The sequence below is a fragment of the Rissa tridactyla genome, chromosome 7 (assembly GCF_028500815.1).
Source record: "Rissa tridactyla isolate bRisTri1 chromosome 7, bRisTri1.patW.cur.20221130, whole genome shotgun sequence".
Classification (NCBI taxonomy): domain Eukaryota; kingdom Metazoa; phylum Chordata; class Aves; order Charadriiformes; family Laridae; genus Rissa; species Rissa tridactyla.
In genome coordinates this window covers 44,646,751-44,663,734 of record NC_071472.1, presented here as the reverse complement: position 1 = coordinate 44,663,734, position 16,984 = coordinate 44,646,751, and the positions used below count along the sequence as shown (strand labels likewise).

Sequence of the window (16,984 nt, the reverse complement as noted above, 5' to 3'; positions counted from 1 at the left end):
GTTTGGAGACTACCCGAGGGAGGGGGCTCCGTGTGCTTCGGGGAGAGGGAGGAAGTCACACGGGGACGGATGCTGAAGGTATTTTGGCATGGCTTTGTCTCCGGCCCCATGGGCACCGGCCGTGCTCCAGGTGAAGCCTCCAGCTCCCCAAACATGAAGCCACCAGGGCAGGACTTAGGAAATTGGTGGGGAGCCGTGTTTTATCGACCATCTCCTGAATCATTGCCGGCACTGATCCAGATACAGAGGGGCTGCAAAGTGGAGGAACGCAGGCAAAATCAGGGGCCATTGATTGGGGTAAATGGTCCCATCGACGGGGATTGATGCTGGGGGCATTTATCCCCACAGACCTCTGGGGCTTGCAGGGGGGTGGGTGACAGAGGAGCTCTGGGCGCTGGCAGCCCAGGGAGCAGCGAGGTGGCAAACAAATGCAGCGCTGACGGTCCGGTAGCGCGGTGGTGACCTTCGCTAACCCTGTTTCCTTCTTCTGGGCGTTTTGCTTATCTCAATGGTGTCAGCGTTAGGCTTACAAGAAGGAAGCGGCGAACTACAGTGGTGCATTGTGCATGTGTAAAGGAAAACCGAGCCTCAGCTGCAGTCGAGAAGGGATTCCAGAAAATCTGCACGTACAGATGGGGCTGCAGGGGCACAGAAGAGATCTGCGAGTGATGAACGAGTGGTCACGTACATATTAGCTGAGGTTAAACATGCAGGTTTACACACTCGCTCACACACAGTTGTTACTATGGCTGCTGAAGGCTGTCCTTTTTAATCAAGGGCTTCAGGTGGTGCCTTCCCCATCCATCAGGATCATGGTTTGGGTTGGAAGGGACCTTCAAAGACCATCCAGTCCAACCCTCCTGCCCTGGGCAGGGACAGCTTCCACCAGCCCAGGTTGCTGCAAGCCCCATCCAGCCTGGCCTTGAACCCCTCCAGGGATGGGGCAGCCACAGCTTCTCTGGGCAACCTGGGCCAGGGTCCCACCACCCTCCTGGTACAACGTTTCCTCCTTATGTCCGACCTAACCCCAGCCCCGTTCAGTTCAAAACCACTGCCCCTTGTCCTGTCACTGCAGGCCCTGGTCAAAAGTCTCTCTCCCTCTTTCCTAGAAGCCCCTTGAAGTCCTGAGCAGCCGCAGGAAGGTCTCCCTGGAGCCGTGTCCAGGCTGCAGAAGCCCAGCTCTCTCAGGCTTTCTCCAGAGCAGAGGTGTTCCAGCCCTGGGAGCATGTTGGTGGCCTCCTGTGGAGCGTCTCTGCCAGGTCCATGTCTGCCTTGTGCTGGGGACCCCAGAGGTGGAGGCTTGCGGGGGGTGTGAGGAGAGCGGAGCAGAGGGGGATCATCCCCTCCCTGTCCCTGCTGGCCACGCTGCTGGGGATGCAGCCCAGGAGACGCTTGGCTTTCTGGGCTGCAAGCTCATGTTGCTGGCTTGCGTCCCATTTGTCACCTGCCAGTATCTCCTAGTCCTTCTCTGCAGGGTACTCTTCGTCCATCCGTCCGTCCATTTATCCCTCCATCCATCCCCCATCCCCCAGTCTGTGCTGGTACTGGGGATTGCCCTGATCCAGGTGCAGGACCTTGCACTTGTCCTGGTTGAACTTCATGAGGTTCACACGGACCCACTCCTCCAGCCTGTCCAAGTCCCTCTGGATGCCACCCCTTCCCTCCAGTTGACACAACTGCCCCGCGCAGCTCGGTGTCATCCTTTCTGCGGTTTCCTAGCCCTCCACACCAAGTGGGGAACGGGAGTTTCTTCTGCTCCAGGTTTGGACGGGAGGATCTGCCTGGCTCCTTGCAACACCGGCAGGAGGATGAAGCAGCGAGTGGGGAGGATGCTGCTTAGCTGGTGTCTCTCTTTCCCTCTTGCATTTTTAATCCCGTTGGCTTTGCAGAGCTGCTCGCTGAGCTCCTGCTAACCTTGGACCAGCCCCAGCCGCCGGCATTGTCTGAGCGATGCTACACGAGGCTCGTGCAGTTGCTGTAACACCGACGGGTATGGATTGAACAAGGAGCTAAAAATAACACGCGATCGATAACGGCAGCATGAACCCGACTTTTTTTTTTTTTTTTTTTTAAAGAAAATCTGTATATTGACAACACAACAAAGCGGCTTCCTGTGAAGGCAGGAGGGATAATGGAGCTGGGCTCCCTGCGCCCTGGGGTTCTGCACCCCGGCAGCCCTGCATTTACCTTCTGCTGGGGGCATGTGGAAGGGCAGCGCTGCTCCCCGACCCCCCCGTGCTGGCCCAGCCGCTGCACCCACTGAAAGAACCCCCTCGCTGGGAGACCGGGGCTGCCTGCTCCTGCCTGCCCTGCCTGCTCCCTGCTCCTGCCTGCCCCTGCCTGCTCCGAGCTCCTGCCTGCTCCCTGCCCCTGCCTGCTCTGAGCTCCTGCCCATCCTGCCTGCACCCTGCTCCTGCCTGCTCCCTGCTCCTGCCCACCCTGCCTGCTCCAAGCTCCTGCGCGCCCTGCCTGCTCCCTGTTCCTGCCCACCCTGCCTGCACCCTGCTCCTGCCTGCTCCAAGCTCCTGCCTGCCCTGCCTGCTCCCGGCCAGCACAAGCCCTTGGTGCAGCCGCCAGCCCTGGACCTGTGCCCGCTTCAGACTGATCTGCTTTTTCCTCTCGCTTTCACATGCCCAGGAAACTGCCGCATTACAAGGATTTGAAAATGGCCTTGAGCTTTTTAAGCACCGCTCCGGAGCGGATATTTTGCCTAAACCAAGATTTGCAAAGGCATTTGGGCATTAGTCAGCCAGGGGGATTTCCAGAAGTATCGGGGCCCCCAAACACCCTTTAAATCTGCCTCCCATGCCAGTGCAGATTCGGTACTGAAAAAGCAGCTGGTTCACCAAGACTGTGATGATTTTGGGGATATTTTTTTTACATCACCAGTGTTAGTGTTTTCTGAAGGTTGGTGGATCCTTTCTGAAAATCACAGTGGTGTGGGATCAGCCCGGAGGGGTTTGGCCGTATTGCAGTGTCTGAGTCCAGAGAAACTCGTCACGCCTTCAGCTTCTGCCGATGCGGCTCCTCCATCCCTGCCTCCCAGCTAACCTGTGGTGCGATGCCGGCCATGGGGAGGGTGCCCGGGGCAGGTCTCCGCTCTGTTTCAGCAGGACGTGGAGCAGCGCAGGGGGTCGGTCAGGAAAGCTGGTCAGGGTTATGGTCCTCTGACCTCCCAGCTCCGTGGGGAAAAGAAAGCCATTGTCACAACCGGCGATGGCGAGGTGGGTTTTTCCTCTAAATCACGCTATTGCAAATACACCTGGTGCCCGGAATTCGCTCCCTTCTCCTAAAAACCAAAACTCCTCACACAGCCAGTGATGCTCACCCACCTCCATGGGCCAGAAATGAAATCCAGCCTAAGGAGTCCTCGAAAGCGCGTCCCCCGAGCGAGTGCCCCAGATCTGGAGAGACGCTGAAAAGAGCCGAAACCCACAAAATAGAAAAGAAATAGATTTCTAAGTGCTCGGTGGTTTTCCGAATGAGCCTGCTATTCTGCTTTATACCTAGAGCTCTGAAAACCCCAAGATCCTGGAGATCCCATATCAGAAAGATGCTCCAGCAGCGTTTTGCATGGTTAAGCCATGGGACAGGACTGGTTTATTGCGAGCTAAGAAAGCCGCTCGGGGAGGTGGGTTTAAACTGCTCCTGCACTGGAGCACCTGGAAAAAAATGCCGTTCCCAGAGGAAAATGAATTTAAGAGACTGTGAATCTGAGGGGTGGTTTGAGAGCGCGGCTCCTGTTTGGTTCCTTCCCTCGGGGAAGACTTGGGAAATGGAGAGAGATCAAGAGGGAGCAACAGATATTATTAGTCATCCAGGAGGGAGGCGGCTGCAGGGGAAGAGGGTTTAAAAGGCTTCGGAGTATTTTTAGATGTGGTAAAATGAACAGTAGGGGGGAAAAAAAGAGGCAAGGAGACCTTTGAGAGAGATGTAAATGCTTCACAGAGCAGAGTGGCCCGGGCTTTCCGCTCCATCCTGCCCCGAGCACCAGCTCCAGTGCAGATTTGCTCAAAGTAGGGGATGTAAAACCAATAAAGGAAAATGCCTTCAAGATCATTACCCGACGAACCTCGTCAAGCTGGCTGTAATGACAAAAGGCCACGTTTGCTGAGCTGTTTTAGCCCTGATTCCCTTCATTTTAGCGGGAGTCAGCTGCTGAAATAGAGTTTAAAAGCTGCTTGCAGAGCCTCTGGCGGGCTCAGGGAAGATGCTGAACGTCTCTTCCTTCTTCATCCATCACAGTCTGGACCACATGTACCGTCCCAGCAGCTCGCAGGAGAATAATGGAGCTGGGGGAGGACGGAGGGTGTTTCCAGGGTGGCGTACAGGGTCCCAGAGCACAGCACCAGAGGAGGTTAAATACTGCCGGGGGAGAGGAGGGGGCTCTCCACCTCTCCGGATCAGCCGGGAGGATGATGAAGGTACTTGGGGCATGAGTTGAAGCAAGGGGCTGCCTCTCCCCTGGTTCTCCAGGGAAGCAGCCCTTGCATTGCCTTCCCCATTCCCTGCTGGGAAAGACCCCTTCCTACCCTCCCCGAGCCGGAGGGACTGACAGAGGCAGCGCCTTTGATGCCCTGGGGTTTTGCAGCAGACCCAGCAGCATCCCACCTCCCCTCACTCCCTCCATCCCTACCGGAGTGCATCCAGCATCTCCGCCCGGAAAGGCCGGTCCTCCGCAAGCTCATCCCGAATCGTTGGGAAGGGATGCAGGAGCCTGGGATGAAGCATGTGGGGTTGCACACCCCGCTGGGATGCTCTATATATCCCGCCCTGCTCCTGCCACAGCGGCATGGAGCTTTAGAGTAAGTTCTCTTACTGCACAGCCTTCGGTGGATTTGTGTGAGCAAGTTAAATATTTTCTATATATATATATGTGTGTGTGTGTGTGTGTGTGTGTATCTGTAGCAGTTGAAGGAAACGAGTGTGAAAGCAGAGCTGAGCTGATGCCAAGAGCAGCGGGTCGGTGCCTTTACGGGAGCCCCTGGGAATAACCCCGGAGCACCGTGCGGCGCAGGAGCGGCTCTCTCTCCTGTGCCGGCACCAGCATTTCTCCACGGCGACGCGGTGAACCACAGCAGGGAACTCCCCTGGGCTCGCTAAAGCGAGAAGGAAATTCCTTTCAACCCGATGCACCCCCGAAGTGGTGGGATTTGTCCCCACGCATCACACTGGTCCCTCCCAAGCCATCCCCGCTCGGTGCTTTCAGCCTGGGGAGTGCAGCTTTGCTTGCCCCTGGGGAATTTGGGTTTCCCTTTGCCCCGGGAACCCTCTCCAAATTGCCTTTCAATTAATTTTCAGGTTTTCTTCTAAAGCCGCCTTTGGGTCCTGTTTTTGCCCTCTCGCTGATCCCCCCCTTGCTGTGAGGCCGGGTGCACCCGGAGCTCTCTGCCCTTCCTCGACGGCTTCCCACTGGCCCACAAAATCCGGGCTTTGCGAGCCCAGAGTGGCTCGGCCACGAGGAGCCAGGCAGCAGCCGTGGCCGTGCCGCACCAGCTGGACACTGGCGTGTCCCGGCTCTGCAGCATTCCGTAGGAGACCAGTAATAACAGCAACAACCATCTACTCTCTCACCTGGCTTCAGCACCAGCTGAGGTGTTTGGTTCAGGGCTGAGCTTGCCTGAAAGCTCGATTTTTGGAAAAATAAGGTTAATGATGATGAGCTGACTTAATTTGTGGGATTAACAGAGGGATGTTGGGAGCACAAAGCCTGTACGCGGGCAGTGGGCAGCTCAGCCTGGCTGCACACGGGTTTTGATGGTAGTACAGGGTGTCGCCAGTAAATACGGCCACAGGATGGACCCTGCGTATTATTTCCCACGCTCTCTATTTCCCACGCAGGTGGCATTGTAGGAAAAGTCACATCCCTCCTGTCAGGGAGGGATTTGGGTTTTGCTCCAGAGGATGCTCTTTGTTTTCAGCTATGCCCATGCTCTTTGCAATACCTGCCTTCAGGTCTCTTCATGCAAATGAGCCATTAAAACCTGATCGCCAAGCGCTAATTGCAGCCTCTGGAGAGGGTGATCTGGGAAGCACGGACGGACAGCATCCGTGGGACATCCCGGGACAGCAAGGCATCAGGTTCAGAGCAATGCTAAAGCCAGCTAAAGGTGAATTCATTAATTCCAGGATCCCATTAAGCCGGGGGTAACACCAGGCTGGGGGCTCTGCGGCGAGGACCTGAGCTCCCACTTTCGATGCCGGGAGCGCGGCTGGGAATCACTCGCCGTGTGGGGAGAGCACAAACCCCACTGCCCCTTCCCGGTGCTCGATTGACCGGGTTTGTCCCCTCTGCTTCAGGGTCTGGGTGCCCTGTCCCCGAGAGTGCTGGGGTTGGTGCCGTGCCTCCTGTTCCTGCCACGCACACGTGCTGTCACGCCTGTCGTGACAGGGGCTGCTGAGCCCTGTTGTGCCTGGCCACGATAGGGGCAGATACCTACAATCGGGGCAGGTGCCTGTCCCCAGAGCGCTGCCACCCCCGGGCTCAGAGCACGGAGCAGAGTCTGCTCCCGGAGAAATTCAGCTGCTGTTTAAAACCATCTGGTCCAGCAAAACACGTTTGGTCCAGTGAAAAAACGACGAGCCGTGCACCTGCAGCGCTGCCGAGCCGTGTGGCTCTCTGTCCGTCCGTCCGTCCCAGGAATCGCAGCCACCCGAGGAAAACACGACCTGGGTCTTGGCCCTAAAAGCTGTCCCCCTCCTCCCCACCCCGGGGCTGGGATTCGGTGGTGGGTGCGGAGCTGGGTGCTGGCAGGGCGCGGGGGTGGCAGTGCTCTCCCGCAGGGATGCGGGATCCCATTATCTTATTAAGAGTGGCCAAGTCACCGTCCGGGAGTAAGTGGTTGAGCCGTGACTAGACTATGGTAATCCCGGGGGATTAGCGTGTTCGGCCAGGGCCAGCACCGCAGGAGCATTTTTTTCCTTAGAGCCGTGAAGCTTCTTCCTCCGCCTTCAGCCGAGGGGCGGCTGCGATGCTTTTCCTCCTCTCTGCTTTGGGGCTGCTTTTGGGGGGATCACAGAAGAATAGAATTGTTTGGGTTTCTTTTTGGAAGATGCTGAAGTGCTTCTTGAGCACGGGTAGGAGCTGGGAAAAACCAAACTCCCCGCCTGGGTGGTTGCCTGTCCCCCGGTGGGGCCGTGCCGAGCCCGCCCGAGGGCGGTGGTCTGCGGCCGCGGGGGCTCGTTTACCACCACCGCCCCCAGTTTAATTGCCTTTGTTGTTGGAACCGAGATGGCGACGGCTGAGCGGGTTCCTGGGCGAGGGGAAACCCCGCGCAGGTCACCGGCCAGACCCTCCGCCACCCACCCCCGCCGGCAACCCCCGGGTGCAACTGCCCACCCCGCCCCCCCCGACCCAGAGATGGGGCAGGGGCTGGGACAGGTTGCCCGGGGGGGGGGTGCGGACCCCGCACACCGCCGCTGCCCCGAGCCCACCCGCGGGGGGGGGCGCTCCCGGGGGCGGGCGGTTCGGTGTGGGCGGTGGCCTCGCCCCCCCCCGCCCCCGCTCCCACGCGCGCCCCCGCGGGGCTCCTTTGTTATTCCGGCGGAGCGCGCGCCCCCCCCGTCCCCTCCGCCCCCCCCTCCCCCCAGCTCGGCTGTGCCGCCCCCCGCGGGAGCGCGCCCGTCCACGGGAGCGCGCCCCCCCTCGCCGCTCCGCGCCGCTCCGCTCCGCTCCCCTCCGCCGCCGCCGCCGCCCGGCAGAACCTTCCAGCGCCGCCGCCCCGCGGGGCCGCCGCCATGGGCGCCGCCGCGCCGCGCTGAGCCGAGCCCGCCGCCGGCCCCCGCCGCCGCCCTCCGCCATGGAGCTGGGCAAGGTGGTAAGTGCGCGGCCGCGGGGATCTCCGCACCGCCCCCCCCCCCCCCCAACACCACCTCCGCGGACACCCCCTTGCCCCGGCAGCTCGGCATCCAGGTTCGTTGCCGGAATAAGGGTTTGCATCCAGCGAAACTCCTTCCCCGGGGAAGTTTGGGAACCATCGGAGTGTCCGGGTGTAAAATCCGAGGGGAGCAGGGGCTGCGATTGGCGTGGCGGCGGGCGCCGGGAGCCCCCCTCCTTCGGTTACCGGGGGGCTCATCCCCGCGGTTAACGCCGATCCCCCACCCCCGGTGCTGCTGCTGCAGCCGGGGTCGGGGTTTGCTCCCGCCCACCCGGTTTCACTTGCTCTTCCCCGGTCTTCTACTCGGCTGGACTCAGGTGGCACCACGAGCACCGGTGTCCCCACGCACCAGTGGCACCACTTGGGGGCAGCCCCTAACCCGGCCGTTAGGGATGGAAACACGTTTGGGGTGAAAAGTGGGGTTTTTAGGGTCCATTCGTGTAGTTCATCCCTTGCGCTGCTCGCCTGGGCACCAGCACAGCCGGGTTCGGTTCGGGACGGGGAAGGTCGCAGGGGTGCAACGAGGGACCCATGGGGTCCTGGCTGTCCTCGGCTCCCTTACAGGATCCAGGCATCCTGGAGGGAAAAGGGGCAAGGGACCCCCCAGGCCTGCCCGCGGGAGCTGCCGCGCGGTGGGAGGCATTGCTTGGAAAGGTTTCCGCCAAAGCTACCTTGGCCACCCCCAGCCTCTGCATCCTCGGGGCATCCCGGCTCCGCAGAATTTGGGAGCATCCCACTGGGGCAATACCCCGCTGGGGTGACACTTCGGTCCTAGGATGGCAGCTGATGGAAATGCGCGTCCGGAGATGAACTCCTGGCGTCTGCTCCCCGCATCCTCCAGCCTCACTCCTCTGTTTCCTCCTGTTCTGAAAAATGCCCGAATGTTTGCGTTTGCTGGGAACCAGAAGACTCTGGTTGGGACCATTTGGAATGTGGTCAGGCGTATTTGAAGGCGGTGGAGGACCTTCCTGAACCACTGACCCTGGAAAACACAGCCATCCTCCCTCCCCAGATAGAAATCACCGCTGCTGGAAGAGATTATCTTCGCATAAATCCCCACTTAAAACTAAAAGCCTGGCTAACGGGGCAGCCCGCGGGAAAGGCTCCGGCCGTGGCCCAGCTGGCTGGGCAACATGGGGCAGGAATGACGGAGCGCCCATAGCAATAATTAAATGAGAAGAGTAACAAGTGGGTTTTTTTTTTTTTGTGGGGAGCAGGCACGGAGGGGTGCAGGGATCCTGGAGAGCCTCCTGGTTTTCTGCTGCTCCTCGGATCCCGCCACTCGTGCTGGGGGGGATCTCCGGTTGCGGCAGGTCAGAAGTGCCTGGCAGTGGGAGCTGGGGTCCATTCTGGCCCTTCATGGTGCCAGAGGAGACCAAAGCACTATCCAAGCTCTTCTGCAGCCTTGGATGACTTCTCTTTTGACTGTTATTTCAGCCGGAGGCTTCGAAGGGATCCGAGTTTTATGGTGTCGACTTCCCCAGTGGTCATTGATGAGGTTTGGTTTCTTCTGTAGCCTCGCTTTTTGCCAGCTGTTATCCCCCAAAATCAGTTTTCTCTCTGTCCTTTTTTTTTTTTTTCCGCCCAAAGGTTTATCTGTGTATTGGAGAAGTCCATATTCCTTAGACTGCATTTAAAAAACACATGTCCAAGTAATTAACCTGCATAAATTGTTTATGGCACTGGAGAAGCCCAGTGGCCCAACACTTTGGGTGCCGGTCCCCCGATGGTGGGCAGCGGTGTTCAATGTAGCAAGCTCTGGCCTCTGGTGTTTGGTGGAACCAAACCCTTCCAACCACTGGTGACCAGCCCAAGTCCTTGTCTCACTCGAGTCCATGGGACCCACCACAAGTCTGTTGGCTGGTTGTCTTCATTCTTTGCCTGCCTCAAAGACGGGGAAGTGATGGGATTGCGCCATCTCATCCTGCCCCAGCTCTCGCGATGGTGTTGAACTCATGATTTTTGCTGGAGGCTCTGGAAAGGCCAGGAGGAGCAGTGGGTTAAGTCCTTGCACATGCAGCTCACGGGCGCATCGCCCTGTGGATCCCAACCTCTGCTTTGATGCCACCCTGCTGCCGTCGGGAGGAGCTGGGAGCTGGTGGGGTGGTCTGTTCAGATACGCTCAAAATGTCTATCCTTCAACCTTTTCTACCATGATAATGGTACTGCAGTTCACAAGGCGAAGGCCTTGGTGGGACTCAGGCAGCAGCTGCCGTCCTCTTGTGTCTCCTTGTGGAGTGGAAACCTCTGAACATCACATCACCCTTCCTGGCCTGGCCCAGGTGGTTTCTCCCCTGGAAGCACCATGTGTGCTGGAAGAGCTTCTCCATAACGTTCACATCGGGCTTTGCCGTGTGCCAGAGAGTGCTGACAGTGAGTAGACCAAGCGTGATGTCAATCTGAAGTCATCATCCTCCCACCCTTGGGCGAGCAGAACCGGAGGCACCGATGCCAGGGCAGGTCTCTGCCAAGAAGAGCCTGGTGGCGATGCTGTCAGCTTCCAATGCGGCTTGCAGAGCCCGTGGCCATCTTCCTGGTGACTCCGTTTTTGAGCGTCCCACGCGCCATGGGGTGGCGGGGAGAGAGCAGGGCAGGATGTGGGGCAAGGTGTCCCCAAACACCCCCCCCCGAGAACCCCCATGCTGGTGTCGCTTGGCTTTCAGGGCTGTCTCTGGTACACCTTGGTCCTCCTTCTCCTGCTGGCATCCCAGCTGGTGGCGTCGGCATCTCCTCCTAGAGAGGTACATCTCGAGCCACTGCCACTGGGACCAAACCCTGGTGGACACGGCGAGGTTTCGGGGTTTTTAAAGCTGGAGGCCAACGTTGCTTTGAGGGAAAAGTGGTTGTTTTTATCGCCCAGATGAAGGGAAGTCTGAGATTTGTGTGGTTTTGGGGAATTATTTCTCATCTGGCGGAAGCAGGAGGCAAGAAGGGCAGCAGCACCTTCAGGTGCTCACACAGCCCTGGTGCAGGTGCTTCATCCCGGTGTGTAGCCGGCCGGGCGAGGAGCGCTTTCTTTCTAAACTCACGTATCCAACAGCAGGTGCAGCCAAATAGGTGCTTGCCTCGGCATTTTGCAGGAGAAAAACCTTCCCCGAGTCCCGGCGAGGCGGTGATTTGCTTTTATCTGCCGTTGGTGAGCGATGTCCAAAAGAGACGTGTGCCCTCGGAAGAGCTCACCCGCACCCCCGTGTCCTTCACACCTCCAGGGCCGGGGCGACGCCTTGCTACGCTGGGATTTGCGTTTTAGTTAAGCTCACGGATATTTTTTTCTAGGCTTGTTGCGGTCAGGTCTCCTTGCTCGCTCACTTCCCCCGGAGCCCCCGTGTCCGCAGGGCTGGGTTGCGAGCGGTTTTCCGGAGGTATGGTTCGTCCCAGCTCTCCATTTATAGAAAGGAATTAAGGAGAAATGAGGGAGCATTACTAAGAGGATTTGCACTGCGACTTACTCTGTTTCTCCAAATAATTTGCAATAGCTCTGGATTCTTTAATCAACACTCATTTCCTTTTGGAAATAAGCGGGAAGGTGCCGTGCAGCTCCTGAGCAGAGCCAGGCTCTCTGCTGCCGGACGGGAGGTTTGCAGTTCAGAGGAGCCTGAGAGCATAATTTGGGGAGATGTGGCGGGGGGGTGAGGGGCTGTCTGTGCGAGAGAGGAGTGTTTGTGGGTGCTCAGGAAGCCTCGGTCGCTCTGTCCCGCGTCCCTCCGTGCAGTTTTGGGCTCCTCTGTCCCTGTCCGGACCCTGCTCTCCGCACACCTGAGGAGGTGTTTTAGTTGACGTGAGCCAGGACGGGGCGGGGGGGGGTGGGGGGATCACCCCCGCGCAGAGCTGTGGGTGGCTCCGCTCTGGTGTTGCATCTCCCTGTGAGAGTCGGGGGGATGCCATGGGATGTAGTCCAGCTTGCTCCTTGCCAGCGGGACTCCTGGAGTCCCGTGGGAACGGCGCTAAATTCCCCCGGCACGGGGCTGCGATGGCTGAAGCAGCCACAGCTCGGGCAGGTCCCGCTGCTCTGGGGCAGAGGTATTAGGTTGGATGGTCCCTGGTCTGCGATACCTGACTCTGCTCCTCCTCTGGGTGGCCTGAGCCTTTCCCAGCTAGTGGCAGCGGGGTGCCCTCGCCCCGACTCACGAGGTGTATGAAACGCTAACGATGATGCTCGCAGCGTTCCAGCCTCGGCTGAACGCCTGCAGCCCGGCACTGCTCCGCTGAGCTCTCCCCAGCCCCGTGGCCCTGCCGGGGGGAGGCCGACATGGCGGTGTCACCCCCTCGCACCTCTCCTTGTGCAAACGGGGCCCCCCCACCCGGCCTCACCTGGCCCTGCCGCTGGCGTCGTTGCACAAGAGGAAACCGCGGGGTTTCCTTTCCCAGCATGGTGTCAGGGCTGTGGGGCCGGAGGAAGGGCCTGGCTGCCCCACGCTGGCTCCCTGCCCCACTGAGGTCCCGTGCCCAGCGCTGGTGGGGGGGCAGCAGGAGAGGAGCCCTTTGGGGACCGGAGGCCGGCATCCCTCCATGGGCAAGAAACGGGAGACGGGCCGGCGGCACTGCCGAGAATGCGCTCGTGGGCTGGCAGGTTAGAAACAGCCCTTGAGGTGTACAAGCTCGTAATAAAATGAAAATTAAAATCCCATCAGCTGGACGGTGTTGGGAAGCAGCTCCTGCGGGTCAGGGTGAAAGACCCTCTCGGTGGCAAAGAGGTTTCAGGTTTCTCTCCAGGCAGTCCCAAATTCCTCTTCTTGACCCGGTTTCACAGCCAAAACTCGTGGACAGGAGCGTATGCCGCTGTCACCCTCCCCGACCCGCCTTGTCCCTTGGAGGTGACACTCACAGCTTTGGTCCCTCGCTGCTGCCCTACTCTCCTCCAGTTTGCTTGTGCGGGTGCCGGCAGCCGGTGGAGCGGCGGTTTGTGCATCTCCGGAGCTCCAGCGCCTGCCCCGAGCGGCTCCCGGGATGAGACCCTGCCCTCCCGGGGGATGCAGCGGGGAGGGGAGGTGCCCACGGCACCCAGCAGGACCAAAGTGTGAGATCCGTCTTTTCCTCGGAAAACCTTTCTGCCATCCACACAAACGTCACCCGTGCTTCAAAGGGAGTGGGGGGCTTGGGGGTGGAGGCTCCTGGAGACCACCACCGCCTGTCACCCTCTCACTGTGTCTCCCCATGCTGGGGGATCACTGCGGGCTTCTTCCTTTGGAAAAAAAGTGTCCTTGCTTTACCAGGAAAAGCCAGCAGGAAAGAACACTTAAACTGGGAGCTCAGTTTCCAGCTTTCCCAGGGATGCAGCAGCCCCCAGCACTGCTTCCCTCCAGAGACCACCCGTGTCCGGTCTTTCAAGGATGGCGGGAGCAGACACATGCCGGGGTGAAGCCACCGGCTTTGGGACAGTGGTGGCCTCATCCTACCTCCGACTCCGAGCTTCCACTCGCCAGCTCCAGCTTTGCACTTGGCTTGTTACTTGTGGTCCAGGACTCCCATTTCAAGGCAGGGCGTGTGTTTAAACGCTGATCCAGGTGCTCCTCACCGTGCCGGGTGGCTCGTTGTGACCATCCTACCCATCTGCACCTTCATGGCTGTGGACTGGGATTTTGGAGGTGGACAAGCTGCACCTGGAGCCAGATCCATGGCGTGTGTCACTGATGGCTGGCTGGGATGTGGGCATCACCCTCCGGGCTGCCACTGCTGGCAGAGAGGCGCCTTCCTGAGGATTTTGTTGGAATTTTTAAAGAGGAAAATGAGCTGAATTTTATTTTATGGTTTCATGAATGACAAGGGGCTGCAGCCGTGAGGCCAGGCTGAGCTGCAGAGGTGGCTCCCACCTTGGTCCTCCTGTGTTGGGAACCTGCTTGTCTCCATCCATCCCCTCGGGAAGGGACGTCTGATGGGGTCAGGTTTCTCCACTGCCAGTGTTTCTTTCAGCTCTTCTTAAAACCGAGCTAAGATGCAGGTTCTGGTCCATGTCCTCCCCGCTGCTGGACCAGGATGCTCGTGCCTTGCAGCTGGTGATCTGGGTCCCTTGCCACCCCGAAATGAGCCTCCTGCATCTTACTGATGACCTCCATGGTCACCTCCGGGGTCCTTACCGGTCACCTCCATGGTCACCAGTACGCAAGGGACCTGGTGGTGAGTGTGGTGAGCAGCTGGGAGCGGCTGGAGACTTGCTGTGGTCCCCGGCAGACCCAGTGCCCTGGGGTCGGGGCTGCAAACACCGCGGGGCTGCGTGGCCTGGCCCTGCTCGAGAGCGACCAGCGCGGCCGTGTCCCCGCAGCAGAACTGGTTCGTAGCGGGACATGAGGACCCAGCCCCTGTGTTTCAGCGGAGGGGGTGCTCGGCCCTGGGATGGGGGTGCAGATGGCAGCAGTGGACGAGATCAGAAGCCATCTCAGCCCTTCAGCACATTGTCCCTGCTCCGGCTGGAGGATGCTTTAGTGGCAGAGGGATGTCCTGGGGAGGTGGCTTGGGCTCAACGCTGGGGATTCTGGGCCATGCCCAGCCGTGCATGGGGTGCCAGTGGCTGGTGCCCGTGGGTCCCCCAGCCCCGCTCAGCACAGAGTCATCGGGGTCGGCCATGATGAAGCCGCAGCGGGGCAGCCTTGGAGAAGGTGAGGAAGCAGGGGTGCAAAAAGCATTGCAGTGAGGAAGACACTGGGATTAATCCCACTGCTTTAATTGGTTTATATCAGTAATTAACTACTTCTGGCAGTGCTGACCCACACAGTTTCTTCCCTCGGCAGTGGGATCCTCGCAGAGCAGGTGCCAGGCAAGCGCTCGGCATCACCATGAGTGATGCAGGAGCTTGGGGAGAGGGTGACCCTGTGCCAGCATCGCCGTGCTCCCCCCAAACCGCGGCCAAATAGGAGCAGCCATGGTGTCCCCCCACCGCCGACACAGCTCCCCAAGGGGCAGGAATGGCGTAGGGTTAAAAAGCCTGCCCAGCAAATGCTTCCAGAGGCCGAATGGAGCGCTGGCTCTGCCTCAGTGTGGGCTTTCCGTGGTCCCCGATATCTGCATGGCGAGTCTTGTCTGTCCTGGCCTAGAGCAAAAGGGCGGCTCGTGGGCAGGGTTGTGCCAGGGAGAGGCCACCGGCCCCTCGGGGGGGTTGCGCAGGAGCTGCGGGCGGTGGGCAGCAGTGGTGCCGTGGCTTTTGTGCCCATTGGCGGTGGGGCGGCAGCAGGCACCAGCCAGGGCAGCTGCCTGCACCGTGGGCAGCGTGTCCGTCTCCTGCTCCTCTGATCCCACAGCTGGAGCCATGTCCTTTCCTGCCAGACCTCTGTGCAGTCCTCTGCAGCATGTGGTGGTCTCACCATCCTGCTGCCGAATTCCCCGTGCCCCCTGAAATGCCATCTCCACTCAGTTACCCCTGAAAGCAGAGCAGGAGCCGCCGGCTGCTGCCCCGTGATCCAGAGGGATTTGCCTTCCCTCTGCCCATCCCATCGCTCCAAGGGCAGGAGAGGGTCCTTTGTGGTCGCTGCTTTAATTGCAGCATTATTATGCCGAGTAAATGAGTCCTGGCAGCAGCTGAACCTGACGGATGCCAACCACATCCCAGAAAGGCATCCGGCAACAGGCAGCATCCAGCTGGCACGAGCAGGGGCCAGGGACCTGGATGGGACCCAGCCACCCACAGGTGCCGGCAGAGCTGGGGGGTCCCAGCGGGTGAGGGGGGACCAAAGGGGGAGCTCGAACCCTTCCCATCTCACCCCCCTTCCACCGCTTCTCTTTTGCAGACTGTCAGCATCAATAAGGCTATTAATGCGCAGGAAGTGGCTGTCAAGGAGAAACACGCCAGAAATATCCTTCCCAAAGTTGGCCGTGGGACAAGCGAGCGTGGGAGCGGGGCCGGGGCTGCCCAGAAAAGGGGCAGCGGTGAGGCGGCGCGTGGGGAGAGGTGCTGGCACAGGCGGGCCAGCGCCGCACGCTGGCTATTGGGATGCCGGGGGCTGCTGGGTGGGACCCTGGGGGACTTAATGACGGTTGGGGGTTTTCCAGCACATCACGGGGTCCCTGCTCAAGCTGGAGCAGCCTTTGCTCATCGGTGGGGGCCCAGCCTTGTGCTCCTGGCGCTGCCATCCCACTGGAGGGCCGGAGGAGCAGATGCTTGCAGGAGGTTGTCTGCCTGGGGCAAGGATGCCTAATCCCCGAAGGTGCTTGTGTGAGCGTGCTGCCATTGAAAGCGGATCGTCAGCATCCAGCATCCCGGCAGGGCAGCCAGGAAGACTCAGCGGAGGCACAGCCCCAGCCCTGAGCGTGTGCTCCCCGGAGCAGTGATGTGGGGCTGGAGGAGAGGGGATGGCGTGTGCCATCCTTGGGGACAGCATGTACCCGGCTTTGGCAGCTTATCAGCTCCCCGCAGTGGCCCAGCTTCCCTCGGCTCTGCGGGTACGAGCCGCTTTGGGGTGGCCACTGTCCGTCACTGCCGAGGGGGAGAGGAGCGTTTCCTTGACCGGCCACCACCATGCATCCTGGGCACACACCACGAGAAGGGGGCACAGACCTTCTGGTCGGTGGTGAACCGCCTGCCGCTGTCAGGCAATGCCGTGCTCTGCTGGAAGTTCTGCCACGTCTTCCACAAACTCCTCCGGGACGGCCACTCGAATGTGAGTGCTACCAGCTCAGCTCAGCAGCTGTCCCGGGGCCAAATCCTTTCCATGGTGGGGTGCTCGGGGTGGTGGGAGATGCTGGCGGGTCGTTGCCCTCCTGGGTGGGGACTGGCGCAGGGACTGCTGGCTCTGACGGACCCTTCCCCGCATTGCTCTGCTCACAAACCCCCCTGCGCTACAACCCCCGGTGCCGGAGGAAACGGCGGGGCATCGACATGGGTGCAGCAGCCATCAGCAAGGATCCTCCTGCCCTGTGTGCGGATGAGGAAACTGAGGCGCCCTGGGGCTGGCGGTAGTGACACCACTGGCAGGCTGCAGGGTCGGGAATGCGTCAAGACCTCCCATTCCTTACCCCAGTTTGCCGGCGCCAAGTTTAGCACGCCTTGCTCTGGTGCTGCTGTGCCTGCGCTTCGTGCTTATTTTCATCGTCGTTCCTCCAGGTCCTGAAAGATTCGGTGAGATACAAGAACGAGCTGAGCGACATGAGCAGGATGTGGGTAAGCGGACGATCCCACC

General features: G+C 59.9%; 1 protein-coding gene across 2 annotated transcripts in view; it reads left to right on the top strand.

The window, feature by feature from the left end:
- The window catches only part of HIP1 (huntingtin interacting protein 1), a 51,428-nt gene that overhangs the window by 15,961 nt on the left and 18,483 nt on the right, over positions 1-16,984 (top strand). Inside the window, exons 1-4 of one of the 2 annotated variants that reach the window (XM_054207705.1) lie at positions 7,731-7,817; positions 15,596-15,659; positions 16,323-16,465; positions 16,909-16,965. In XM_054207705.1, the coding sequence (XP_054063680.1) occupies positions 7,800-7,817; positions 15,596-15,659; positions 16,323-16,465; positions 16,909-16,965 (282 nt within the window). In that variant the 5' untranslated portion in view covers positions 7,731-7,799. Of the gene's footprint in view, positions 1-7,730; positions 7,818-15,595; positions 15,660-16,322; positions 16,466-16,908; positions 16,966-16,984 lie in introns of those variants that run through there. The other variant, XM_054207704.1, reaches the window with a different exon arrangement.